Source organism: Antedon bifida, chromosome 9 (assembly GCF_963402885.1).
Source record: "Antedon bifida chromosome 9, ecAntBifi1.1, whole genome shotgun sequence".
Classification (NCBI taxonomy): Eukaryota; Metazoa; Echinodermata; class Crinoidea; order Comatulida; family Antedonidae; genus Antedon; species Antedon bifida.
Window position 1 is genome coordinate 15,416,698 of NC_136234.1, and position 27,929 is coordinate 15,444,626.

The following is a 27,929-nucleotide window of genomic DNA, read 5'->3' on the forward strand; positions in this document are numbered from 1 at the left end:
ATATAGTTACTATTACATATCATACATAGCCAAATGTGCCCGTGCCACGTCATTTTTAGGTTTCCCTAATTTTCTATGAATTTTGCCAGATTTCGAAATAGATACCGCGGCCTATACCCGGTTGATTTTCACTCTTGGTTATGGCAGAAATCATGAATAATGCATATTTTCTAAATATACAGAACTTAACCCTCTAAATCTTCTCTACTATTAAAAAAACATCTAAGCAGTCGGTGGGTTCTTTAACCCAGGGAATAAAGAGACCACAACAACCTAGGATAACTGTGGAGCCAAGCAGCTGGCTTAGAAACCTATTTGATCTGCTGTCAATGATGTTATAATTAAAGCGCCCCAATATGCCATGACGAAATTATTCATGATTCTGCTTAAAAGGGATAACAAAAAAAGTAAGTCCGGAGTTGAGTAAAGTTAGAAAGCCGTTGTTCTTTTCTATTTTTGCCATGCAGGGGACGACATTTTCAATTCAAGTTTATTCATTTATTGATGCTAGTAGGACACTGAAATAGAGAATTGCTTTAATGTATGTGTCCATAAATTCATTATCAAGAAAATCGCGCAAAATCAGGAAAGTATACTATTATTCTACTTTTGATGATAGGCTTTTACTTTGGTAATGTAAGACAATACGCCCTCTATTGCTATTGAATACTAATTAGGCGTATACTGTATATTAGGCTACTTAATATACTATATTAAAGTTTAAAACAAATAATATTCATTCATATTATTTATTCATATTATTTTCTGGTAAAGTAGATATAATAACTAATAGTTTCATTTATAAATGTGTCGATAGTTTATGAAAATTATCTTCAAACTATAGTTTTTTGTTACAATTCAACACTTGTTTAGCGCAAATAATAATTTACTATATATATAATTTTACAGCCAAATTTAACTAAGATCATACTTTTAGGGATCATTTCTATAGTTTGTTTCACGGAGAAACGAATAAAGTTGATCAAATCGCAAACCCACGAGGACGAGTGTAAGTATTCTCTTCTGAGCGCGAAGCGGGGCTTGAGAATTCCATCTGGAATGACCTTGCTCATTGATGACCGTTCCTCCAAGACTTCGGTCTTGGAAGGAGGGAGAGAATGCAATCTGAGTGGTTGCGAATTTTAAATCGAAAAATATAATTACAACCAGCTACGTTGTGTTTACACGAGCTCTTATTTGTATTTAAAAAATTTCGTAAGTTTAGACTCTCCGAGTGAAATGCGATTCAGTACACAATTAAATAATACAGTCGATGATATAATAATTTATTTAGAAGCTACACTTTTGAAACAGTGGCACACTTCTTGAATGAAGGTGCGTCCAGAGTAAGTAAAATAAAAGTTAGAGAAAACAAATTATTTAACAATATGCCTATTTTCAATATAAAATTTAATGACAAAAATAGAGATCGACGTTTCGGTACCATCATAGAACCATTTTCAAGATCAAGTGAATACAAAACAATAATAATTATGTGCACTAAGCACCAAAGTTGGTGACAGGAAATGCTAATTGAGGGCTAATTTTTAGGTTTCCCTAATTTTCTATGAATTTTGCCAGATTTCGAAATAGATACCGTGGCCTATACCCGGTTGATTTTCACTCTTGGTTATGGCAGAAATCATGAATAATGCATATTTTCTAAATATACAGAACTTAACCCTCTAAATCTTCTCTACTATTAAAAAAACATCTAAGCTTTTACTTTGGTAATGTAAGACAATACGCCCTCTATTGCTATTGAATACTAATTAGGCGTATACTGTATATTAGGCTACTTAATATACTATATTAAAGTTTAAAACAAATAATATTCATTCATATTATTTATTCATATTATTAATATTCATTCATATTATTTATTCATATTATTTTCCTCAAATGTGAGGATAAACACACGGGATTAACATCAGATTTACAAAGATGGCTTCTTTTTTTTTTCTCTTTTGTGGCGTTAACCACTATTTTATTCATTTCATTCTCAAATGATCAATACAATGATTTTACACTTCATCCAAATATATATTCCCTTGTTATTCTTTTCTGTTACTTTCTTGTACTTTCTTTTATCTTTAGTACGATTTGATCGAAACAACTCGGTCAAATATATATATATATATATACTTTATACTTTTATATGTATTATCCACTTTTTTCATTATTTTCTTTTATTTTAACTATTCCTTTCTACAATAGGTCTATGTCTTTGTACAAAACACACAAGTGCATATATTCGAGTACATGATTGCACACATGCATACCCACGACAAAGGTATATAAATGAATAAATATTTACAATATATAAAATGCAATACAATTATTATTCTTAATTCTTTTTTTTTTTTTTTTTACAATAAGAACATAAATAAAAATATAAAATTCAAATAGTTATAGTAAGCTTTAAAAATTCTTTCCTTACTCTTGTGTTTTAGTTTTATGTCTCATGGTTATGATTTACAAAGATGGCTTCTGTAAAAGTTGCTGTCCGAGTGCGGCCTATTTACAAGGAAAATTAAACTAAATTATGTACAAGATATAAAAAATAACATTAACAAAAGTAATACAGGATTTAAAAAGCAAAGAACTTTTTCCATCCATTTGGTGAAACCTTTACAAAATCTTTCGAATGCAACAAGAAAGATCAAGTACAGGTGAACCAAGAACATTAATTGGTCCATTGTTCCATTATTAAATTGGTTCAATTGCATTCGATAGGTTTTTCTCGAGTATTGCCAATTTCTCCAGTCTATAATGAACCAATGTAGACTAAATTGGAGGCTTAAGTTGTCTTTTAAGCAAAATTAAGAACAGGTTTTGAAAAAAAAACCCGCACACATTGTAGTATTCGGAAAATAATGGAATCGCCCGCGGTGTTTGAGCACGTTTTTTTCTTTGGAACAAACCATTGTTATTGTCATGTGACCACACAAGTAGATTGAAATCGGATCACACGAAATATGGCAGTCTGATCCAAATGTGAGGATAAACACACGGGATTAACATCAGATTTACAAAGATGGCTTCTGTAAAAGTTGCTGTCCGAGTGCGGCCTATGAACACAAGGTATAGTAATTAAAATACTACATTATTTACTAAAAAATGAGCTGTTTTTATTTATGTTTGATCCTCTTATATCTAGGCCCAGCAGGAGTGGTGAAGTTCCTCTCTAGATAGATGTTAATACTGGACGTCTGCCTGTACTCTAGCTAGGATGCGGTTTACTTTCATGCTACTTTCGTGGCCTAGGCCTAGGCTACAATACATTGTTTTGTAATTTAGTTTAATTCATATTAATCATTACATCTTAAAATGGACTAAATTAAAAATATAATTATGATATATGTGTGTTAATAATGGTATTAACTACCTTGATAATTACCTAGGCCTAGATAGATATAATGTGAATAAAATGTTTAAAAATAAAATATAATTTATTTATATTATATTATAAAGTGTAGTTTCTTCTGTCTGATGGCAGACAGGGAGATCAGCAGAAGTTTTGGGGTTTATTCATGCAAGCACTTGATATTTAGTTGTACTTTTGTTTCATTTCTAGTAATGTTTTTTTTAAATATTATATTGAATAACAAATGTATTCAATTGAATAAATATTAAATTATAATATTATTTTTACAATATCAAAAAATTTTATATTTTTACTTAATAAACAGTTGTGAATTTTTGTAACTCGATATTTAGCCACAGACAAGTATTTCCTGCTATAAGCCACTTCCATCGATATTTTATACTTGAAAATACCAATACCATGAAAAATATTTGTAATATATCTATTTATGTGAGTCTGATGATTTGTATTTTTGTTTTTATTTTTTGTAGAGAGGTTAATTTGAATTCAAAATGCATTATTTCAATGAAGGGAAATAAGACCAGCATAACGAATCTAAAGGTATTTTTGTATTTATATTTACATTTTTTAATGCATAATTGATATTCAAGAAATAATAATGATATCAGATATCAGTTAAAATACTTCATGACTAACTAAAGCTGCCACCTGCTTAAATCAAGTTCAATAAAATATTTTTTATGTAACATTGGCAGGTAATGTCTAAAAAATCATACAGTAAGTGTAGTAGCAATTTATAAAATGTACAGCATTCATTTTGAAGATGCTTCTCCTCTTTATTTGCAAAAAGTAATCTTTAAAAGAAGCCCATCTCAAATAGAATCCCACTCAAGAGTCCTAAAAAATATGAAGCCCATGGGCTTCTTTTCGAAATTTTACTGTATGTGAGCAATGGGAATAGACCACTGTAATGTTGCGAGTGACCAGTCGAATAGACCTCATGATTTAAAGAAATTTTATAGTGTAAAATCATATTGAAATGTTTAGAATATTTTGTAATAATGATAATACTTGTATGTCCATGAGCTAAGGTATTTCTAGATTTACAACTGAAAACACCCACAAATATTGTATTTATTTCGCCCTTGTTTTCACCATCCATCCAGTGAACCGTAAATTTATCTGTTCTATATGCATCAGAGACTTACAGCCATTGTATGTAATGATTCACAATCCCACCACAGTACGCAAATTATTGTTCACTAAGCCGTTCATTGTCAAGGTCTTCTAAAATGGTAATAACACCTTGGTTTTGTGTACACGTCAACCAAAAGGGGTGTATAGTAAATAAACCCAATTGGCAAAAAAAAAATTATCTATTAAACTTTGATCCTTGATAATGGCCTTAGCCTACACATGTCAACAAAGTTTAAATACTACTGTACATTAGCATTTATGTTAATATGTTTTTATTAATACAAATTTGGAATACCATAACATTCCACCACTCTTACAATAGGTATACCCAACCACTCCCTGGGTGTTTTTAAACACTGGGATGCTGCTTCCCAATAAGAAAGACAAGTTTTTTTAATGGTTAAACTGTTTTAATTGTTAAAGTTGTATACCACTGTATAGACATTCCATGGATGTACTGTACAAAAAACAGACAGCTAAGGGTGGAGATGGCACTGTAGGCCTGCCAATATGGCTGGGGTGGCAAAAAACGAATTGGATTTAACAAATTTGATGTTGTCTGATTATTCTCTCTCCACACTGTACAAACCACACTGTTATCCCCTTAATAAATTCAGTTAACAAATTTTTTTACCACTTTGTAAAATCATCAAACAAACCATTTGAGTTACCATGCGTAAACAGCATTTTCTACATTTGTACTTCAGGTTTTGTTTAATTATACTAAAGTATACATCTGTATTGTTCAAACAGAAGGACTCCTTGTATAGTAAACATTCTGTAGATGTAAGGGTGACCTGATTTATTCAGCACACTCATTCAGAAAGAAAGACTGCCCTTGTACTTAATTGAATAATTCTAAGGTTTCTTTGCTTAAGAGAAGATAAAAAAAGTAATTAACCTTAAACTAGTTTGTAGTTACCTTTATTTTTAACAATATTTTTAAAGAATTTCGGATGTTTTCAATTTAAGAATTTTCTTTAATTTCCAAATTATTTTGTTAATTTGTATTCTGAAAACTACTGTATGTAGATTAGAGTTTCCAGTAACTGGACATTTGATTATAGGTTTTAGTGGTAGAGCTGACTGTGATAACCACAGTAAAACGTTTATCCACCCAGTTTCTGTGGATCAGATTGCAATTAGAACAGAATTCAATATAGATTATAGCATGTATCCCTAAGGCAGGTGTCATGTGCCAAATTATAATAATGATTTATTATGCACAACAGGCCCACAATAATTCATTTTTCTTTTATGTGCATTTGGTCAGAATGAAGAAGAAATACTATATATGCCGCCCTATCAAACTCTTCTGCAAAATTTTCTTTTAAAGTGTAATATTTTTTAATCTAAATTTTGTATTTAAAGTTGCTTACGGCCATTAAGACATTTAAACTAGAAGGGCACTCAGAGAGCGCAAACCTCTGCCTAGGCATATGAAAATTTAATGACATGTTCCATACAGCTATGAAACCATCATTAGAAATCTTGTAAAAGTCGGGCAATAGCTTCTAGAGTAATCCTGCTAACTAACATGTATAGAAAAGAAACAAACAAACAAACACCTGTGATCGACCACATAACCTCTCTCCCCTCTGGTGGAGGTAATAAAGTATTGCTGTTATATATATATATATAGACACGTCCCTCATTGGACCTAGTTGAATTTTCAATATCTGATACTATATACATACAGTATCAATCAATCCCTTTACCCTCAATGTGGTGTAGACTACTGTACACATTGTAGACACGGAAAAGGGACCAAATTGACTCATTCTGCAAGATTTTATACAAGATTATATATGAAGACATGTATTTTTATTTAAGATTGAATTAGATACCTGTTTACTTAAAGAATTAATTTGAAAGTACTGGCATCTTTAATAAATATAATTCATTTGAAATTTTGTCTGTCTGACCAGACTACTACTACTGCTACTGTGTACTGATGTATGTCATTTGGTTTTTGCACAGTTAAATATGATGAACATATTCACTGTATAGAGACTTAATTCATTTGAATAGTTCTTCAGTGTGTAATGTTTAAAATTAGATATTATTTCAGGTGTACAATCATTATTAGCAACAAAATCAATTTCATTTCAAATGTAACTTTTCCATTCAATTGCACATTTTAAGTCATATCGAATTAACCAATCCACTCCAGCAAACTAACTGAATGAAAAGACGAGGCTTAACACATTATTTTTTAATTAGCTCAATGAGAGTCTTATTATTATTTAACAATGGGTTTTTCCAGAAAACTAGCAGATTTCTCTTCTATCCGAAGAGTATAATAAACTCGACTTCAAACTGTATATCTGATTGGCCGATATCATGCAGCCATATAATATACAGTATGGTCCCTCCCCACCTTAAATAAAATTTTGAGTTTCGATTTAACATGGAGTTCAAACCTTTAATTAATTGTCTAAACTCTTATATAACTAGTAAAATTACAGATGTTGTTATAGAATATGGACTTCCTGTTTCACCAACAAATTTAGACTTTGTTGTTTATGTTAATTCACACTTATGTTTTTTCATGTCATTGTTTAGTAGCAGAACCGGAATTAATAATCGGTAGAAGAACGGGTGCTGGTAGTAAGAGATAAAAGGAAATATTATTCTATACTCTCTAAAATGTTTTAACATTCACACAAAAAGCTGGTACCATATATATAAAAACACAAATATTGTACTGTACTGTAGGATAGTTTGCCAAAAGTCATAATTTATTACAGTATTTATTTAACATTTTGGTAAATTGATTTTGTCAAACTGGTCAGATTCTATTTTAAAAAAAGCAATGGAACAAACCATTACTCTACAAAAAAATAAATAATAATGTTAAATTAATTTTAAGTTATAGAGTAAGCTAAACAGTACTCAGTTTTTTAATAGAAGGATAGTTGAGATTATGTGGAAAATTCCTTATCATAATCATATACTCAGAATATATTGAATACTGAAATGCTTTATTTGTTCATTATCATAATAAACTAACAATAGAAATTCAGCTTATAAAGATTGGCAAATATTAGTACGATAAAAAAAACAGATAAATGTAAAATATAAACAAAAAATTCATATACAGAGTACACACACAATATTACACAATCAAACCTTAAGTTTTAAAATGTTAAATATTTATTTCAATTTTTACCTACAGTGCATTACCTTGACCGTAAGCCATAATCCAGAAAGGGCAGATGATTTGTTTTTCTCTAGATATCCATATTTTGATTAAATACATTTTACAAACATTGATGTGATCTTTATTTTATTTTCACCTATCAAACCTAACTAAAAACATCATTGATCATACTTACTATAATCAAGATGGACAGAATGATGTTTTATTCTATATAGATTTCCTTACATTTTATTTATTATATAATATAAATCTCCTAAACGCTGTAAATCCATATTACATTATATGGGTACAGAGTCTGTTGGTTCATGTATGAAAAATCATTGTATGTCCGACACGAAGGTCAAGGGTATCCTTTAGAGGTCATACCATCACTTATGGTCTTCATTTCTTAACAACTCTATGTCGCTCAGTGTTTTAAGCTTAAAATTTCTATTCTACTGCTCAGATCTTTTCTAATGATAGATAGTGATTAAGTTGATGTCTACCAACAAGTCCTTTAAGATCATTTGAAAAAACCACCGCGAAAACTAATGAGTCAAATGGCCAAGCGGTTAAGGCAGGGGCGCCGTTTACCGTACCTAAAGAGCCAACAACATCGGCAAGGGTTCGAGGCCGACTCGCTCCTAGTTCTGGTGGTGGAACAAGTCTTCTCGGATAAGGACTATAAACCGTAGGTCCAGTGTACACAGTTATAACCTGTGTGCACTTTAAAGAACCCAGTTCATTATTCGAAAAGAGTAGGGGGTTACCCCGGTGAACTGGTTCTACAAAATAGCCCCTGTATCATGGGGATTACCACCTATCTGATAGGACAGTGATTACTTCACTATTGGTAATCCTTGGCCACATTGCCTAAAGACATAAAATAAAAAAAATAAAATAAAAATTAAAAAAAGGAATGTGCAGGTGTATTTTCTCCCATTCTTATTACGAGTTCGAACATCGACCATCTTAATCGTGCGATTTTTATTTAATACATTTATTAATGTTTTATAGATTGCTACCGATGGGTCAGGAGAAGGTCGAGAACGAGTTAAAAACTTCACCTATGATTTTTCCTACTGGTCAGCATCGCATAAGGATCCACATTTTGCATCACAGGAACGAGTAAGTTCAAACAAGGCTTGACCAATTAGGTGTCCAAGAGGAGTGAAATTATAATAGAGGGCTTTAAATTAATGATTATTAAATTAACGACCAAACTATGTCATGTTAGTTCATTGTGCGCATGTGGGAATATTGGGACGTGTGTCCTCCCTCCCGACATCAGCACAGGTCAATTGATAGTTTCTAGGTCCAGGCACTGACCGACGGCACATCAATTGACCTGACCTAGGTTGGTCGTAGGTCACAAATCGAAAGCTCCCTATTAAAGTCTGTACATAAAACACATTATTTGCCAATAGTGTCTGCACATGGAGGTATAAAATTATAATTTCATACCTCCATGGTCTACATGTGGTAAAATTAAGTAATTGAATATTTCATAAAGATTGTAGCAACCAACCACATTCGGTAAGTATTAAATTCCATGGCAGAAATTGAGCTTTGATAATGTATTGCGAATGTGTGTGATTAGAAATGATCAGCACACCAGGAGACAGGACCACAATTGCCACAAGTGTGATGCTTCTTAGAATAGGGTGCTGCAAGGCAGGGTAGTCACCATGATAGGATAGGTGCATGCTTCAAATACTGATAAGATTTTACTATAATACAGTATTTAAACATTATGTAACCTATTAGAATTGGATAAAACTATTTTAACCCCTCATTTGGGAAACTCTTATTAGTCCTATATTTTAAAGGATAATTTCTTGTTAAATATGAATGAAGAGAAATGCCAAATGCCCCTATTCAGAGACATTTTATTGGTTCTTGAAAGGTGCTCCCTTTATATTTAAATACCAAATGTGAAGAAAATCATGATTTAATCTTTATTGGAATGATGACTTCCCACTCATTTTTGTAGTTAGTTTTAAGCTCTGTCTACACTATCAAACTAGTTTGACAAAAAATGTGTGATGCCCAAATATGGTGGTGATATGCCCAAATGTGGTAGTGGTATGACATCATCATGTCCATATATGGGCAAATCACTTTTTTTCACATAAAGTTTGATAGTGTAGACAAAGTTTAAACCTAGGTTATTTAAACATATTAAATTAGTGCATTATTGGTTAGGCTATTTTAATAACCTAATAAGTAAATCTTTTAAAAACGTAATAATTTTCATATAGAATATTGGTTATTATAACACATTTGCTAATTATTATAATGTTAATATTTTTCTTTATTATCAACAGGTTTTCAAGGACCTGGGCACAGATGTTTTAAAAGCCGCATTCGAAGGATACAATGCATGCATATTTGCATATGGACAGACTGGTTCAGGCAAAACATTTACAATGATGGGACAACGTGTAAGTGTATGCATTATTAAAAAAACCAAAACCTTGTCTCCTCGCCATTTGATTGCTTTGTATCACATGCCATTCAGGAAAACACAACCTGTATAGTGTGCACTGCCATCTATAACCGTTCTAATTCAAATCCAAAAATCCGAACACTACCTTTTTTAATCGAAGCAGAATATTAATTCAATAAAACTTTTAAAGTTTATGTTAGAGAACTGGTGTGTTTTAAAACAAATAAGGAATGTTTCAATTTTTTTCAATGGCGAGAATAATTTCATGAGTTGAAAACCGGATTATTTAACTCTGCTCCAACCTCTAGAAGTTAGAACAATTAATTTTGTTTTGCTCATGAAATATTCTTCCCATTGCAATCAGTCATAAGCATTAATTATTTGTATATTATTTTGTAATACAGTTTTTATTAACTTGCACACAACACCCATAAAACTACGGCGATACAATACAATATTTTAAGTATTTACGTAAATTCAATATTAATGTATGCATTGTTGTTTTAGTCATATTTATAATTATTATAAGTATTCGGTTTGAATTGCAGGAAGGAGCTGGCTTAATACCAAGGATATGCGAGGTAAACAATACTTGATTGTCTGCTCTCTACTACCATGTACCATCAGATTTAATCATTTTAATTGAACAAAGACGAAGCAGTCCAGTTTAGATTAATTTCCCAAGACATAGAGACTACTGTGTTGTTAGCTCTTTGACAGAAAATAAAGTCATAAAACCGGCATAAGTTTGCAACCAACAAAAATGCTTTATGTTGTATAACAATATGCCATTCTACTCTATATAGACGTAAATATTTACAGATGCAGCATCGAGTAAAATAAATATGTACATTACTATTGTTAGTTTACCTGATTATACATATCATCATTTATATAGAAAAAACGTATTGTTTCTAATAAGTAAACACATCATTATCATAATTTCTAACATCTTCAATATATAAATTAATAATTAATAATATATATTGATATTTGTAGAATAATTCAAAATTATCAATCTACCTTTTATTCTAGTAATTTTAATTTTCATAAGTATTATTTATAAATTGTTATTGCTTTTAAGGGCCTCTACACAAGAATAAGAGCAGATAAAAATGATGTATCTTATCGCACTGAAGTTAGGTATAAATTTTTTTAATTACTTATCTTTTTTTAATGATACAATCTTGCTAATCAGCAGCAGTGACCTTGAAGGTCAAGATGTTGCATCCTGGGTATTTTTGCAGATATGGAGAATTGAAGATATATTTATTATATTAATTATTACACCAGAAGTTCAGCTTGAGGCACATGCTCTTCACTTTTCACAGCTAAAATGAAATTATAAAGTACTTTTGATACCTATTTTTGACAGACTATTGATATTTATGTTAGTGTTCCCCTGCACAGAAAATGCATTAAAAATACACATTTTATGTATAATTGTTTGTTATTCCCTATACAGCTACCTTGAAATTTACAACGAAAGAGTGCGGGATTTACTTAAACCTCGCAAAGAGCACTCTCTTAGAGTTCGTGAACATCCGAGAGACGGGCCATATGTTCAAGGTTAGATACAGTAGTTATGACATTTTGGGATGGCGGCAAATATGTAATTTTTTGCTCCCAGAAAATTGTGGAAGAGAGATTGTCCCTAATGTTCAGTTACTGAGAAATATATTAGAATTAGAACTGTTTATTTTACCATGGACCTATACATTTATAGGCCCATGATTTCACCATGCTTAATTTAAAAAATGAATACCAAATTTAAGCTGGAGTTGATTTGTGGAGTGGACTATACCATTTATGAAGAGGGATGTTCAATTACTTTGATCACACCTCAGAGAATATGTAAGGCAGACTCAGACTACCAACACTACTGTTTTTTTTCTTTTTAGATCTTTCAAAGCATTTAGTTTCAGATTATTCAGATATAGAAAATCTAATGGAAAGAGGAAATGTTCAAAGGTAATTAAAGTCAAATCAAATACATATTTAAGTTTCCAGTATGAAATGAGAAAATATAGACACGACCCTCAAGCAGTACCCTCCATACAGCGTCTGCGTAATAGTTCTTTATTACAGTAGAGTCTATTTCATGCCTAGCTTACCTGGATAAACCGACATGAGCCTATTCTCACTCAGTGCTTAACCCAAGTAGTGTAGCTCTTCATTCAGACATGTTACTTCTACTTCGAAAAGAAATGATGATGGTGGTGTGTTGAGATGTTCCCACTTGAGGTCAGAGTTCATGGAATGTACCATTATCTGACAGGGGTGTTTCATACATTTTTTATATATTTGGGTTGTAGCTCTATTCTCAGAGAGAATAGGCCAATGTCGGTTTATCCAGGTAAGCTAGCACTTACAGACTATTAAACTTTTGGTTTATGTAACCTGATTGCATTACCTTACTCTCAGTATCATCATCACTGTCTTCATATCATTTTGACAATGATTCTTCCACTAAGTATAATTACCGTATATCCTTTTCAACTACTTATTTTTCTTTATACAATATTTTTTATAATAATATAATATTTTGTTTTATACTCTTTGATTAACAGGACAACAGCGTCTACTAACATGAATGATGTTAGCAGTAGATCGCATGCCATCTTCACTATCACCTTTACACAGGTTAGACAAACTCATTTTCTGATAAAATAACTATTTTTATTCTTGATCATTAGTGTATGTATGATTATCAAGAATCTCTTTTTTTCAATGTTATAATGTGATGCGCAAGCTGCACCTATTGTGTTTGTACCAAGTTTTTTTATTATTATTTATTTATATCATCATTGACTCTGAGACAACACAGATGTCTACAATTACACTACCAATGTATAAGAAAGCCCATACTCAGATTTGAAGTAATTTTTATGTAATTGTAAAATAATTAATGTGAGTATTAATAGGCTATAAACCCACAAGTCTTTATTAGCAATGTTGCTCTTAAGCTCTGTCTACACTATCAAACTAGTTTGACAAAAAAAAGTGTGATGTGCCAAAATATAGTAGTGGTATACCCAAATATGGTAGTGATATACCCAAATATGGTAGTGATATACCCAAATATGGTAGTGTAGACAGAGCTTTATGTAAAGTCTCTCTTCTGTGTTAATAGGCTAAGTTTGAGAATGACCTTCCGAGTGAGAAAGTATCCAAGATCAACCTAGTAGATCTGGCAGGAAGGTAAGAAAATTTTATAGAGTTTTCAATTCAAATTCAAAAACATTTATTATTCCAATCTGAGAAATGTTTATTTCCTTTAAAAAAAGAAAGAGCAGTGGCGTAACACTGAGGCCTGAGTCCCCTGGTTTAGGAACCCAAAGTGGCCCAAAGCTAGAGGCCTTGGGCATTTTTAGCCTTTTTCTTTTTTTCCTCTGGGCACTGCTCAGGGACCCCCATAAGCCCTGGGGTTTAGCCAGTGAGCGGGCATAGCCATTACGCCACTGAGAAAGAAAAAGCTTTTAATGTTAAGAAAACCTAGAAGTTTGACTAATCTCTAATATTTATCATAAAATTAGTGTTTTGTTTTTTTTCTCTTATAAGTGAACGTGCAGCTTCCACAGGAGCTACTGGGGACAGGTTAAAGGAAGGGTCACTCATCAACAAGTCTCTAGTAACCCTTGGCAACGTAATACATTCCTTAGGTAAGTTTTTATTTAATTACATATTAATGCATGGAGCTGTTGCTTGATGGTTAATGTGCTTGCCTTCCAATCCAAAGGTCCAGGGTTCAATCCTGACATAGTGCCAAAGTTGTAACTCACAACTCTTTCAACTCCACTCCCTAAGCCTCAAATGAGACTTGTTTATAAGCACAATAAATTATAACATAGTTATCTACATCTATCCTGTCATTGGTTACTCGCTGTTGGATGCATAAGAATTTTGTTTAAATAAATCAATATAAATGTTTGGTGTAACTTGGCTGAATTGCACACAGATGTGGCCAAGATGATCTAGAACCCCAGGTTCACTGAGATCTTTAAAAAGACGTTTGAATTTATTGAAAACTTTTATAATAATGTATGAATTTGCTATTGGTTGTTTTAGCTGATATTTCATCAATGCAAAACAAGAGGAAGCAAATATTCGTGCCTTACAGAGACTCTGTGTTGACATGGCTGCTGAAGGACAGTTTAGGAGGCAATTCAAAGACTATTATGGTTGCAAGTGAGTCTTTTATTTCTAATACAAAGTCTCTTATTAGATCCATCTTATGCATATACAATTTAGTTATTGTTACCATCATTATCATCATCAAACAGACGCATCTGAGATAGAGTTCATAAATTAGTTTGTGTCTCTTACAACACAGTCAACATAGTTCATTGGTCTCATTTCCCTAGACAGACATTGTAGTGTCATAACGATTACGATCTTTTGCTCAATGTAACCAAGTATTCCTTACTACCAAGAATGTCAGCATTTCTATCTCACTGCAATGTAATATTTTAGACGGTCTTAGAGTTTTAGGAGGCATCAAGGCTGGCAAGGATTTTAAAGCTCTGTCTACACTATCAAACTTTAAGTGACAACAAAATGTGGACATGATGACGTCATTACCATTATTTTGGCACATCACATTATTATGAAAGTTTTGCATGCCGTATAAACACTAGGAAAATATGTTTGATTAAAAAATAAGAATGTTGAGAATGTCTTGACATTTCAGTTTTTATTCTACTCCAGAAGGTAGTTAATTGTACAATAACCGAAACGTTATTTCCTTTAGGAAAAACATGGTGTACCACACACATCACTTTACTAAACTCTGTGTACACTATCAAAGTGTGATGTGCCCAAATATGGCAGTGATATGACATCATCATGTCTATATATGGGCACATCACATTTTTGTTGTCACATTAAGTTTTATAGTGTAGACAGAGCTTTAGACTGATCTTTTTATAACATATCCTTCTTTATTTTGTAGCCATATCTCCTGCTGATGTCAATTATGGAGAGTCTCTCAGTACACTCAGATATGCAAACAGGGCTAAAAACATTATCAACAAACCAACAGTGAATGAGGTAAGTGGTGTAGCTTAAAACAATGCCTTATAAAGGATTTACAGATGACACTAAGTTTGGAAAATTGTTTGTTTATTTGGTTGTGTATTAATTTTACAAAGGAAAGATTATTAGTAATGTGATTAACAGGAACTGAATCATTCCAGTATTTCCTATAGGAATTATGTTTAGAATTGTTCATGAGTGCTATACATAGTCATTCTTTAACATTGGTACTACTTTGATAACTATGGTAGTTCATTTGGCAATTGTATTGGTAGTGTTGCGGTCACAACAAAACTTATTTCAGCAGTAATTTGTAACAGACGTTGATCTGCGGTTAGGCTTTCAACGAATTCATACAAAGTGTACTGTTCCATGCGTTAAATTGTTTTTATTGCTGTTTAATTGTGTTTTGGTACTTTAAAAGGTCCTATGTGTCTGATTTTCTACGACTATGTAGTTTAAATAGGAATCTAATTTTTAAAATAATTTCAGCAATAATTTATTTTACAATTTCTTCAGGATCCTAACGTGAAGATTATCCGTGAGTTAAGAGCAGAGATCGATCGTCTTAAATCTATGTTGGGTGGTGGTGGTGAACATGTAAGTATATCAAATTCTTTTTAAATATGGTGGTTAAAGCTCTGTCTACACTATCAAATGTTATGTGACAAAAAATGTGATGTGTCCATATATGGACATGATGATGTGTATCAATACCATATTTGGGCATACATTACCATATTTGGGCACTCACAAACTAGTTCGATAGTGTAGACAGAGCTTTAGATGAACAAAGGAGAAAAGATGTTCTAGTTTATTGATTTGATTTGATCATTTTATTTCAGAATAAAAATTCAATATATACAAACAAACAATACAAAATGGAAAATCACACTAAAATAGGATTTTCTCCCATTTAGTGAAGAGATTTGATAAAATGATATAGCATTCAAAATTCCTTCATTTGATTTTTTTTTTTTGCAGATGATCTCCGAATCACCCAACATGGTAGATAAACTACACGAAAACGAGGCTATGGTAATTCTAATCTTATGATTGATTCAATTTTATTGAATAAAATAACTGTTTCACCATTGAGAAAACATGGTGTATAAAATCTGTATTTGTCTTTCTCAGATCAGAGTTCTCACAGAAGAATGGAGTACAAAATGGAGGGAAACTCAACGCATTATGAAGGTAACAAATTTGTTTTAATTACACCTTAGTTTTTTGTTATTTTTTTAAAAATTATCAGATGACATTTCTTTATCAATGCATACAATGTATACAATGTATATTATACAGATGAATAATTTCACGAAGAAATATTAAAATTGACACAACTAGAACTTTAGTCCCAAAAAACAAAGAAAAAAATGATCAAAAATTTGGTCACCAAATAATTATTTACTTAAAAAACTGTGATTTAAAATACAAAAATAGTCAGGTTGTCTGTTATACAATAGATTTCTGGTTAACTTAACTGTTTATTTTGTCTTTTTATAAGTGAATTTTTTTTTAACTTCATTAAAACTGCAAAGAGTGATTATATAAATCTTTATTTTGGGGGACAATACATCTTTAATACAATACAGGGTTCTCAACTTATATATCCATAGATACTTTATTAAAACAACAATGGTAGTCTTATACTTGGAAAATATTTTTGGAAATAACATTTGTATTACATTTGTTCTTTTTGTTTGCAGGAGAAAACCTTAGCCTTGCGTTCAGAGGGAATAAGTGTTGTATTAGACTCAGAGCTACCCCATCTCATTGGCATTGATGATGACTTGCTTAGTACCGGCCTAAAGCTTTACCATATAAAGGCAAGAACAGTTTTTTCTAAATTATTTCAAGAATACAATACAATTCTCTAGAATCCATATTCAAATTTTGAGAACGTTTTTTTCTTTCATCCATTCATTCATTCATACACATTTATTCAGTTATTTGACAATAACTGGGGCCCGAACTAGAAGCAATAGCTTGTCTTATGAGGGCCCCTACAATATAAATATGCAAAATACATAAAAAGAAATACTTTCCCCACGACACACTCAAATTCACAATCTAGTTAACCATGGAGGACAATCTTGTTTCCCTCCATAATTTTTAATTATAATAATAATCATCTTTTTTTTATTTTATACATCTTATGGGTGGAAGCATTAACATTAATACAGTAACATAATATACAGTAGATTGATTGATTGATTAACTGTTGAATTTTGTCTTATATTTATTATAGGAAGGAAAGACTTCAATAGGGCATTGTGATGCTGAACGAAGCAATGATATATGTAAGTTTATTATTATTCGTTTAATTATAAAAAGTGCAAATCTTTTACTTTCTTTTCATTCTCACAAATATTTGATTAATTTAATATGTTTAGTACTGTATGGAGTTGATGTACAAGATGAACACTGTATGCTAATTAATCGTGACGGCGTTGTTACCTTGCACCCGTTAAAGAAAGCGTTGTGTGCGGTCAACGGGAAATCAATTGACAGACCAATTGCCTTAACACAAGGTACTGAATTCTCAGTTCTATCTTTTTTTTGTATATTTATTCTAATCTTTCTATATAATAACTAATTAATCATCTTTTGTATACTCTAATTACCATTTTAGTTTTAAGATGAGGACCCTGTTTTTCCTTTTAAATTTACATACAATTGAACCCTGTAAGGGAACACCCTCAGAACACAACAGAGAGTTCCTTTTAATAGGGTGTCCCCTGAATATGATTTGACCATTAATTTGCCCTTTGTTTGTTTCAAAGGAAAGAATCTTCTTCTTAATATGGGTTTCGCCTAAACAACACAGTGAAACCTGTGTGTGATAAACTGCTTTTTAGTTCAAAATTCTATGCCAACTGGTCTGGTATTTTTCTATTTTTTTATATTTTATATATTTTTTTATATGCATTGAATTTGCGAAATGAAGAGGTTCTACCGTACTGTATAATATGTAAGCTGAAAATGGAATAAAAAGAATGAATGAATGCATTTCAATACTAACAACAAAATGCAATTGGTTTCATTTGCAGGTTGTATAGTGTCAATAGGAAGAACAAACTTATTTCGGTTCAATCATCCTGCTGAGGCTAAGAGACTTAAGAATGAACTTAAAAGCATGTCAAAATCAATGAATGATTTATCAATGATGAGATCAACAGAAAACCTTATAGCGCCCTCATTAATGTACAGTCATAAGTAAGTATCCAACAATTACAAAAGCTTTGTTTGCAAGGACCGATGACCAACCTAGGTCAGGTCAACCAATGTGTCGTTGGTTGTCGTTTGGACCTAAAAACCATCAAACCCGTGTCAAGGTGGGAAGTGAGGACTCTTATCTCAATATTCAGAGGATGAAGTTTGGTTGTCATTCGTGGAAATCGAAAGCTCCCTATATCATTTGCAAGAAAACAACAACATTATGAATTTTTTTTTTCATTCATTTTCACATTGAAATTTTTTTTTTAAGCATTCTACTTGAAAAACAACAAAAAGAAGAATTTGAGAAATTAGAAGAAAAGAGGTATCGATCAATAATTTATGTATTTTTATAGACCAGCCAAACCTTAGAGCTTAATATTGATAGTGAAATAAGAAATAAATCGATTTTAATTGGAAAGTTTATAGAGAATTTATTCACATCATTTTATTTTGAACTATCTTAATTAAACATAGCTGCACAGAATGATATATGAAAACAATTAATAATGATTTCATATTTCATTGATTTATTTGTAGACTTCAAATTCAAGAACTTGAGGAAAAGTTCTTGGAATCCGAAAACAAAAGGAAAGTAGAGCAGTCAAAGAAAGAGAATGACATAGATGAAAAGCGGAAGAAGCTGGAGAAATTGAGACTAGAGAGTGAAAACTCAAAGAAGGAAGCCGAAGAGGCAGAAAAGAGGATCAAGAAAGAGCAACAGAAACTAAAGAGACAGAGTTTAAATGTCCAAAAACAGCTGGAAGAATTTAATTTAGAAAAAGAGAAAATGGAAAAGGAGAGAGATGACAGAGTATTTGAAGCTAATAAAACATTGGAAGTGCGGATGCAGACTGAGAAAGATCGTATTGAGCTTGAACTTGCAATCGAGGAGGATCGACTGCGATTGGAAGAAATGGTTGAACAACATAATGTTCTAGTGAAGGAAGCTGAGGAAGATCTGAAACAAGAAAGAGAAAGAATGAGTAAAGATTTTGAAGAAAAACGTTTGAGGTTAGACTCGGAGATTGATCGATTAGAAGAAAAGCAACAGGAGGTGGATTTGGCAAAGAAAGAGGCAAGTTCAAACATTACATTATATATATTTCATTATTATTCTTTCACAATGTCCTCCATCTTGACTTAAAAATGAGAATATATTTGTTCTTTTAGGGAGAAGAAGATTTTAAGAAACGAAAAGAAATCTTGGACTGGGAGATTGAAGAGGAATGTAAAGAACTCAAAAAAGAACAACAAAAACTAGAAAGTTTAAAAGAGAAACTAAATATATCGAAGGAAATTTTCAGTAAAATGGAGGAAACAGCCTGTGCCAAACTTGCCCAAGAGAATTTAGAATTTGCTAAAGCTAAAGAACAATTTGATGAATTGAAACAAACTCAGATCGATTCAATTAGAGAAGCAGAAGAGAAAATAAGAGATAAAGCAGAGCGTATGGTAGGAGACATCTGGGAAAAACGTGCAATGCTGGATGATAAGCGCAAAGAACTTAACGAGAAAGAAGGACAAACTCAGAGAGCATTAGATGCAGGACATTTTAAAAATGAAGAAGAGAAAGTTAAGTTAGAAGAAGAAAAAGAAGAAATAAGGAATGAAAAAGAAAAATTGGAAAAAGAACAAGATGAATTGAACTGTCTTGAAATTGAGATTGAAAAAGAAATTGAGGAAGAGTTCCGCCATTTAGAAGAAAGAAGAAAAGAAAATGAAAAGGTTTTAGACGAAGAGTGGGAAAAATTGCAGAATATGGATGGGTGGGATGTAGATACTTTGGAGAAAGAAATCGAAGTAAGAGAACTTGATTTGAAAGATATCAAGAAAAGAGTGAAAGAGAATGAAAAAGTTTTAGAAGAGATGGTAAAAAATGACCAAGATCTCAATTCAAACTTTGTACGAGAAGGAATCGATATTGTTGAAGGTGCTGAAAGAATTAAAGTCTTGATGTCATCTCATGATGCGTCTAGAGACTCTTTGGAAACTGTTCTGGAACAACGAGAACTTCTTAATGAACAGCAGCGAAAGACCGAACTAGAACGTATCCAGCTGTTGAGGGAGAGTATATCTGAAATGGAGGATGTCCACAGTTTGCTGGTGAAGAAATCACAACAGATCATGGAAGAGGAGATGGAACAGGTTAAAAGAGAGAGAGAACGACTGACAGAGAAAGAGGATGATGGAATCGATGATCTGCAGAAGCTCAATGACTATGAAGACGAAAAGAAGCTGAAGGAGAATAAGTGGAAACTGCAAGAAGATCAGTTGCGATTGCAACATAAAATCCATGTAAGTTTCTACAATTTGATGTCTATTGCTTAAATGTGAGGCTGGGTCTGATTTGTATATTATGTGTTGGTACTAATCATATCAATGGGGCATTATTTAGTTTAATAATACTATGGACAATAATTAAGACCGAGTAACCATTAACGAACAATCATAGTACAGTAAGTACCAAAGATGCATTACTCTTATGATGTTCGTTAATTTCATGGGCAGTAGAGGTAGATGGTAATTTCATAATATGACAATACTGTCAACCATTCTAATAACTTTCACAGGTGTTAAGTTATTAATTAAAACCGCTAATATCATCTACAGGTGCACATGTTCCTTTGCTTGGAAGGTGTTCAGAATGCAAAGAGGGATTTTGCTATTGTGGTCACAATCAAATTACCATTTAAATATGTTTTTTAATAATAATTGTTACTCACATGTATGATAATGTGATGGAAGCTACCTTACTTCCCTGATACAATAGTTGAATTGGGAATTAACAGGTTTATTTGGTTTATAATTCCCCACTCATCCTAAGCTGTGCAACATTCCTCTTTGCAAATGTCATCAGATTTTAATGGAATCCTCAATATAGTTGGTCATATAAGAACCACGGCCCCCGTAGGGGTCTGGTTTATTTGGAGGCTGACTGTACGGCTTGCAATATCTTTTCTGAATTTATGCATATTGTTCATTTTCTCACTTCATGCAGTCCAAATCTGAAGACAACGTAGAAAATACATTGCTGCCACCTGTGGAAAACAAGGCAAAGGTCGGCATAAGTCACGCATCTAACACCCTTCAAATAAACATTTTTAACCTGGTTTTCTTCTCAGCTTTTCTTTTATCTTAACAATCATTTCATTAAACTTTTTCTTTTCAATGTCAATAAATATGATTGTTGCTATTATTCCCTGAAATACTAATTATTTTTCTTGTTTGATATCTGTATAAATTTGATAAAACATTTATATTTGTATGTGTTGTTGGTTTGGGGTTATGCTTCAATCTCATTGCTTGGTTTTGTTAAATTCTTATTTGTAGACACCTTGTAATGAAAAGTGGTGTGTAACCAGCAAAAATAGCATGTGACTTGAATTGATCACTACCGTATTTCCTCTGGTATAAACCCCCCCTAGAACACGAAATCGGGCTGACTTTGGGTGGTGGGACTATACCCGGAGAAACCCTGGTTCTGGAAAAAATGATTAGTATTTCTTGTAAAAACTCATCTGAACTGGATAAAGAGAAGCCTACATCCAGACCAAAAGTCAATACTGTGACTATACCTGGGTATATGCCTGTTTGTGAAATCAGACATAAAGTAGTGGGTGGGATTAGACCCAAAGTGAGATTATACCCGAGGATATACGGTACTAATAAAATTACTGATATTTGCAGCTCAAATCTTTTTTTGGGTTTTGTACTACAGATTTTGCTGACTTTTAATCATTTCAAGATGTCTATAAAATAATATACTTTATGCATTTTGTATTCATCTAAAAATATTTTTATTTATTAATAAGTTTTATTGCACCTTGTTCACAAACCTTTAGTTATTTTAGATTTTACCTTTTGTTAATTACTGACATATTTCTAGAAACCTTAAGGGGTTTGCTCCTTCACCCAACCTAAAAAGTCTTTATATCAAATATCAATTATAAATTTACCCTTTTTGTTTGTTTTACACCTCTGCAAAATCTATACCCACCACATAACTCTCTTTTATGCAATTGTATTATAGTTTTTAAAGATACATTGTCCCCCTGAAAAATTTTTTTTTTTAAATTTTTGTCTTGAATATGCCATTTGAATGACACATAATTGTTTTCACAAACAAAATTATTTACCTCAAAAAACATAATTTAAAGCCAAAAATAGTCAAATTGACTGGAAGGAAGTCAATGGATTTTTAGTTGAATTTAAATTGAAAACATAATTTTTTCAATTTTTTCTATGCAAGTGATTACCTTTGTTGGAACTACATAATGGCATATTCAAAGTCTGATTTTATTAATCTTCATTTTCATGTTTTTGGAGGACAATACATCTTTAAATGTTTTTGTAATACAGGAGGAAATATGCAAGTTCCATCAACACTGTTCAATTATTTACGTACGTTACTAAATAGATTCCAATTCCTTTACTTTTTCTAGCATTTGGAAATACTTGAAGGACAGATGGAGAAGACAGAAGCAGAATTAGAAAAGAAACAGGCAGACTTTGAAGACCAGAGGAAAGAAGAACTAAAGAGGATTGAATCAGAAAAACAAAAACTTGCCGAAATGGAGGATCAAGACAGGTTTGTGTTGTTCGTTTTATATTATATTTGTTTTTTTCTTAACTTGTATGAAACTTTATTTCATGATTTTTTTTTTCTTACGACTACAGAAAATAAACTTTTCTCTGTAAGATCCCTGCAATATTGTATATAACAATGTAAATATATAAAAGACTACACAGAAACCATTAGAGCATAACGAACAACTGCACATGCCTGTAAACTACTTTTTACATTGCATTTTCAAATGTTATTTAGATTCCATAGAAAAGTGGAAGAGGAAGTGAAGAAAAAACTGTTTGAAGAAAAGGTAGAAAGAGAGAAGAAAGAAATGATGGACAAAAAGAAAATTGAAGATGAGTTGAAAACATTACAAAAAGCTCATGAAAAAGAAATTGAACAACTAAAGAAAAGATTTGAATCAAGGTATGGCAAAATACTCTTATATTTTGAAAAATATTAATAATTAGCAAAACTATATTTCTCAGAAAAATATTGGCCAATTTTCAATATCTTCAATATCTGAATTCTTGATATATAGCTAGTTTCCATTCACAATTGTTCATGAGAAACAATGCTCTTCTATAGCTAGTTTCAATCCCTCCCACTGTGAACTTTGCTATTGTTATTGAACATTTATTGTTTGTCCCACCCTATTGCACTTATTTATATGTTAAAGATATATTGTCCCCCTGAAAATTAATTCTTAAACATTTTTCTGTTGAATATGCCATTTTAATGTCACCAAATAGTTATCCACTTTGACAAAAAATTGGATAAAAAAAAAAAGTATTTACCTAAAAAAATGTAATTTAAAGCAAAAAATAGTCAAATTGGCTGCCAGCCAATGGGTTTTTGGTTGAATTTAACCATTTATATTATAATCTTATAAGTGAAACATTCATTTTTTCCAGTTTTTTTTCTACAGAAATGATTAACTTTATTAAAGCTACAAAATAATCTATTCAAAGTCTGATTTTAGTAATCTTTTTGTTTCATCTTTAACATTTACCATTAACAGATTTTCTGTCCAGCACAAAGGTCTCCACTTTACTGCACTTTCAAATTGGAATTGCAATTATATGATCATTGAATGTCAAGTAATAATAAACAATGACACGATTGTATTGCTAAAAATCAACCAACCTTCTTTTTTTATAAACATTTGATTACAAATTAATTAAACATTAGACAATTTTGTGAATTTTGTGAATAATTAACTACTGTACCATCCTATTTTGGTGATTGTCTCAAATCCAGTCGCTAATGAGGAATCAAATATTGTATAGATGTTTAATATACAGTATAACATACTTCCATGATATACTGTAAATTGGCAATACAATACAAGTAATATTAATAGGATATCAAATTTGCCGATCTTGTTAACTGTGGCATTCAAAGTATTTATTTAGGCCTGTTTAAGAGGAATGGGGATCTGGAGAATGCAAAAATATGGGGTTGATGGATGTGAAAAAAAATTGATAAAAAAAAATTAACATTATGTCTGTGCCTAGCAGACTATTTTTGGACAGATGGTGTTAAGCAGGGTGAAAAGCCATTAAAGGAACCTTAGGTTGGATGGAAGGCCTTTAATTAAACCTTAGGCAGGGTCAAAGGACTTTAGCTGGATGAAAGGTTTTTACTTGAGCCTTAGGCAAAGGTGGACGGCTTTTGCCTAAAGCTGGGTGAAAGACCTTTAATAAAGCCTTAGGTTGGGTTGAAGTACATTCGTGGGCATGTTCAAGTTGATTTGTGTTAAATTTAGATATTTTTTTCTAACTTAGGAAAGTTTCTTTTGGAAGCAGGTCTAACCCATATGGAGGTTTAAAGGTAAGCTGTATGTTTTGATTTTTGTGGTTTAGGTATGTGGTTATAAATATTACTGCAATAAATTATTAGTATATAGTAGTCAGAGCTTCCTAATTAAATGATATACTTTATACTGTACATATTTATTCGTTGGGACTCTTTTATTTGCACTTTGCAGTGTTTTTAACTATATTGTGTAGTGTTTTGTCAATGAGCACAACCATTTTCCCTTTCCTTTCTATTCATGATGAATTTGTATGGTTCAAATTGACAATGTGTTTGCACGTACCTCTTCACCGGAAATTATGTATAAGTCTCAATCACTCACCGAGAAACAAGTACCAAACACACTTTAGCCATTGATATCTGATAGATAGTTGGCTGGCTTCCAAGTTGAAGTTAGGCCTGTGACCTAATACTTCAAAAAAAGGTTGATTCTCAAATGTTACTGATCAAGTCAAAAAGGTCACAATAGACGGTCAGTCACTTGGTCTGTCATGAATATCAAAACTCCGATGCAAGAGACTAAATAAAAGTACAAAGCTTAAACTTTGAGCCAATTGTATCTGTGTGTGCACAGGTTTTATGTTTTTTAACACTTTGAATATTCTATGTCACTTTCTATCAAAGGGACAATTTTGTAGCCAAAAGCTTCATTGTAAAAGTAAAAACCAATTGTCCATTTGTGATTCCATCTTACATTGCTGCTGTCTGAGATTAGACTTAGCAGGATTTGGTAGCTTAATCAATATAATCTATGGTTCTATCTGGTTTCTAACTAGTACTTTTTTGCATGTTTTTCCCCATCAGAACACTGATGGTTTTCCTAATAGTAATGGTAAAAAGAGGGGAGAGGTGAGTACATTTTGCTGCTTTTATGGGCTATTTTGTTTGTTTGTACATATTGCTCTGTTTTGTTTTATCTAAATTACAAATTGATGTTGGTGTATTAAATTAATAATTTAATTTTACTGTGTTTCTGTTATTTTTTGGTGGTTGTGGGTGTTGGTTCTGTAGTGAGTATCCACTTCTAGTTGGGTTACATGATAAAGCTTTTTGTATTTACATATTTTCTTGTTTTGTGTCATCTAAATAAATGTTTATGAATTGAAACATTGGTGTATCTAATTCCAAAAATCATGCATTGCAAATATTAAAAGTAAAAGAACAAATAATACAAGAAATATATAAAAAAAAAAATAAAGCAAATAATAAAGATCATGATTAAAAATTATTATTTATGATAATACATAAACAAAATTTCAAACATTTTTTTAAAGTAGTACTGTATTATTTAAAAGTTTGATTTAATTTAACTTGCTTTCATTTATCGTTTAGTCATTTGATGCACCATTGGCACCCCATACTGAAGCTGTAAAAGATCTCATAAAAATTCTTATACCACGATACATGTTGCGAGGCCACGGTTGGGATTCGCATTATGTGTTTGAAGTTCAGATCACGATACTCAACGAGACTTGGGTCGTTTACAGACGGTACAGCAAGTTCAGAGAATTACATGAAATTATGAAGAAAAAGTACTATGAGGTATTGAAATGGTTTACATTTCACTCTTAAACGGATTGATTTTTTTCATCAGTTAGGATAAGGCCTTACTGTAGCACTGAAATATATAGTGTATATAGTTAGGATTTGAACCAAGGACCCTGAGATTCCAAGTGTATATGGTTGTAATTCCTATTTTTACAATTTTTACACAGATTAGCCTACTTGATTTTCCACCAAAGAGACTATTTGGAAATAGATCTGAAAAGGTTGTATTAAAGCGTAGAGGTAATCTAGAGGTAAGAAAAGTAACATAAAATTGATTGATTGATTGAATGATTACTTGTTTTTAATTTAAATGAATGATTTTTAGATTAAGTGATTAATTTTTAGATTTAACGATTCATTTTTAGATTAAATGATTGATTTTTAGATTGAATGATTGATTTATTGATTGAATGATTGATTTGTAGATTGAATGTATGATTTATAGATTGAATGATTAATTTGTAGATTGAATGATTGATTTATTGATTGAATGATTGATTTATTGATTGAATGATTGATTTATAGATTGAATGATTGATTTGTAGATTGAATGATTGATTTATAGATTGAATGATTGATTTATTGATTGATTGATTTGTAGATTGAATGTATGATTTATAGATTGAATGATTGATTTATTGATTGATTGAATGATTGATTTGTAGATTGAATGATTGATTTATTGATTGAATGATTGATTTGTAGATTGAATTATAGATTTGTAGATTGAATGATTGATTGATTTATAGATTGAATGATTGATTTGTAGATTGAATGATTGATTTGTAGATTGAATGATAGATTTGTAGATTGAATGATTGATTTGTAGATTGAATGATTGATTTGTAGATTGAGTGATAGATTTGTAGATTGAATGATTGATTTGTAGATTGAATGATAGATTTGTAGATTGAATGATTGATTTGTATATTGAATGGTAGATTTGTAGATTGAATGGTAGATTTGTAGATTGAATGATTGATTTATAGATTGAATGGTAGATTTGTAGATTGGATGATTGATTTATAGATTGAATGGTAGATTTGTAGATTGAATGATTGATTTATAGATTGAATGATTGATTTATTGATTGAATGATTGATTTGTAGATTGAATTATAGATTTGTAGATTGAATGATTGATTTATTGATTGCATGATTGATTTTAGATTGAATTATAGATTTTTAGATTGAATGATTGATTTTTAGATTGAATGATTGATTTGTAGATTGAATGATTGATTTGTAGATTGGATGATAGATTTGTAGATTGAATGGTAGATTTGTAGATTGAATGATTGATTTATAGATTGAATGATTGATTTATTGATTGAATGATTGCTTTGTAGATTGAATTATAGATTTGTAGATTGAATGATTGATTTATTGATTGAATGATTGATTTGTAGATTGAATTATAGATTTGTAGATTGATTTATAGATTGAATGATTGATTTGTAGATTGAATGATTGATTTGTAGATTGAATGATAGATTTGTAGATTGAATGATTGATTTGTAGATTGAATGATTGATTTATAGATTGATTGAATGATTGATTTGTAGATTGAATGGTAGATTTATAGCTTGAATGATTGATTTGTAGATTGAATGATTGATTTTTAG

The 27,929-nt window shown here is 31.3% G+C and overlaps 1 protein-coding gene and 1 non-coding gene across 6 annotated transcripts in view; both read left to right on the forward strand.

Moving 5' to 3' along the window:
- Positions 1 to 921: 921 nt before the first annotated feature.
- Positions 922 to 1,134, forward strand: LOC144853041 (small nucleolar RNA U3). The gene has a single exon (XR_013614361.1). It is a non-coding gene; the product is annotated as a small nucleolar RNA U3 (small nucleolar RNA).
- A 1,831-nt stretch (positions 1,135 to 2,965) lies between these two features.
- Positions 2,966 to 27,929, forward strand: part of LOC144852820 (kinesin-like protein KIF16B) — a 28,386-nt gene continuing 3,422 nt past the window's right edge. The window contains exons 1-30 of one of the 5 annotated variants that reach the window (XM_078710822.1): positions 2,966 to 3,084; positions 3,859 to 3,928; positions 8,685 to 8,795; positions 9,995 to 10,111; positions 10,665 to 10,697; positions 11,201 to 11,259; positions 11,582 to 11,685; positions 12,018 to 12,087; positions 12,687 to 12,759; positions 13,250 to 13,317; positions 13,678 to 13,778; positions 14,185 to 14,304; positions 15,068 to 15,165; positions 15,670 to 15,750; positions 16,135 to 16,188; positions 16,288 to 16,347; positions 16,860 to 16,979; positions 17,402 to 17,453; positions 17,547 to 17,684; positions 18,204 to 18,369; positions 18,641 to 18,694; positions 18,910 to 19,451; positions 19,547 to 20,667; positions 21,371 to 21,430; positions 22,815 to 22,960; positions 23,198 to 23,365; positions 24,748 to 24,772; positions 25,562 to 25,606; positions 26,090 to 26,299; positions 26,473 to 26,556. In XM_078710822.1, the coding sequence (XP_078566948.1) occupies positions 3,038 to 3,084; positions 3,859 to 3,928; positions 8,685 to 8,795; positions 9,995 to 10,111; positions 10,665 to 10,697; positions 11,201 to 11,259; positions 11,582 to 11,685; positions 12,018 to 12,087; positions 12,687 to 12,759; positions 13,250 to 13,317; positions 13,678 to 13,778; positions 14,185 to 14,304; positions 15,068 to 15,165; positions 15,670 to 15,750; positions 16,135 to 16,188; positions 16,288 to 16,347; positions 16,860 to 16,979; positions 17,402 to 17,453; positions 17,547 to 17,684; positions 18,204 to 18,369; positions 18,641 to 18,694; positions 18,910 to 19,451; positions 19,547 to 20,667; positions 21,371 to 21,430; positions 22,815 to 22,960; positions 23,198 to 23,365; positions 24,748 to 24,772; positions 25,562 to 25,606; positions 26,090 to 26,299; positions 26,473 to 26,556 (4,197 nt within the window). In that variant the 5' untranslated portion in view covers positions 2,966 to 3,037. Of the gene's footprint in view, positions 3,085 to 3,858; positions 3,929 to 8,684; positions 8,796 to 9,994; positions 10,112 to 10,664; positions 10,698 to 11,200; positions 11,260 to 11,581; positions 11,686 to 12,017; positions 12,088 to 12,686; positions 12,760 to 13,249; positions 13,318 to 13,677; positions 13,779 to 14,184; positions 14,305 to 15,067; positions 15,166 to 15,669; positions 15,751 to 16,134; positions 16,189 to 16,287; positions 16,348 to 16,859; positions 16,980 to 17,401; positions 17,454 to 17,546; positions 17,685 to 18,203; positions 18,370 to 18,640; positions 18,695 to 18,909; positions 19,452 to 19,546; positions 20,668 to 21,370; positions 21,431 to 22,814; positions 22,961 to 23,197; positions 23,366 to 24,726; positions 24,773 to 25,561; positions 25,607 to 26,089; positions 26,300 to 26,472; positions 26,557 to 27,929 lie in introns of all 5 variants that reach the window. The other 4 variants (XM_078710821.1, XM_078710823.1, XM_078710825.1 and 1 more) reach the window with 4 other exon arrangements.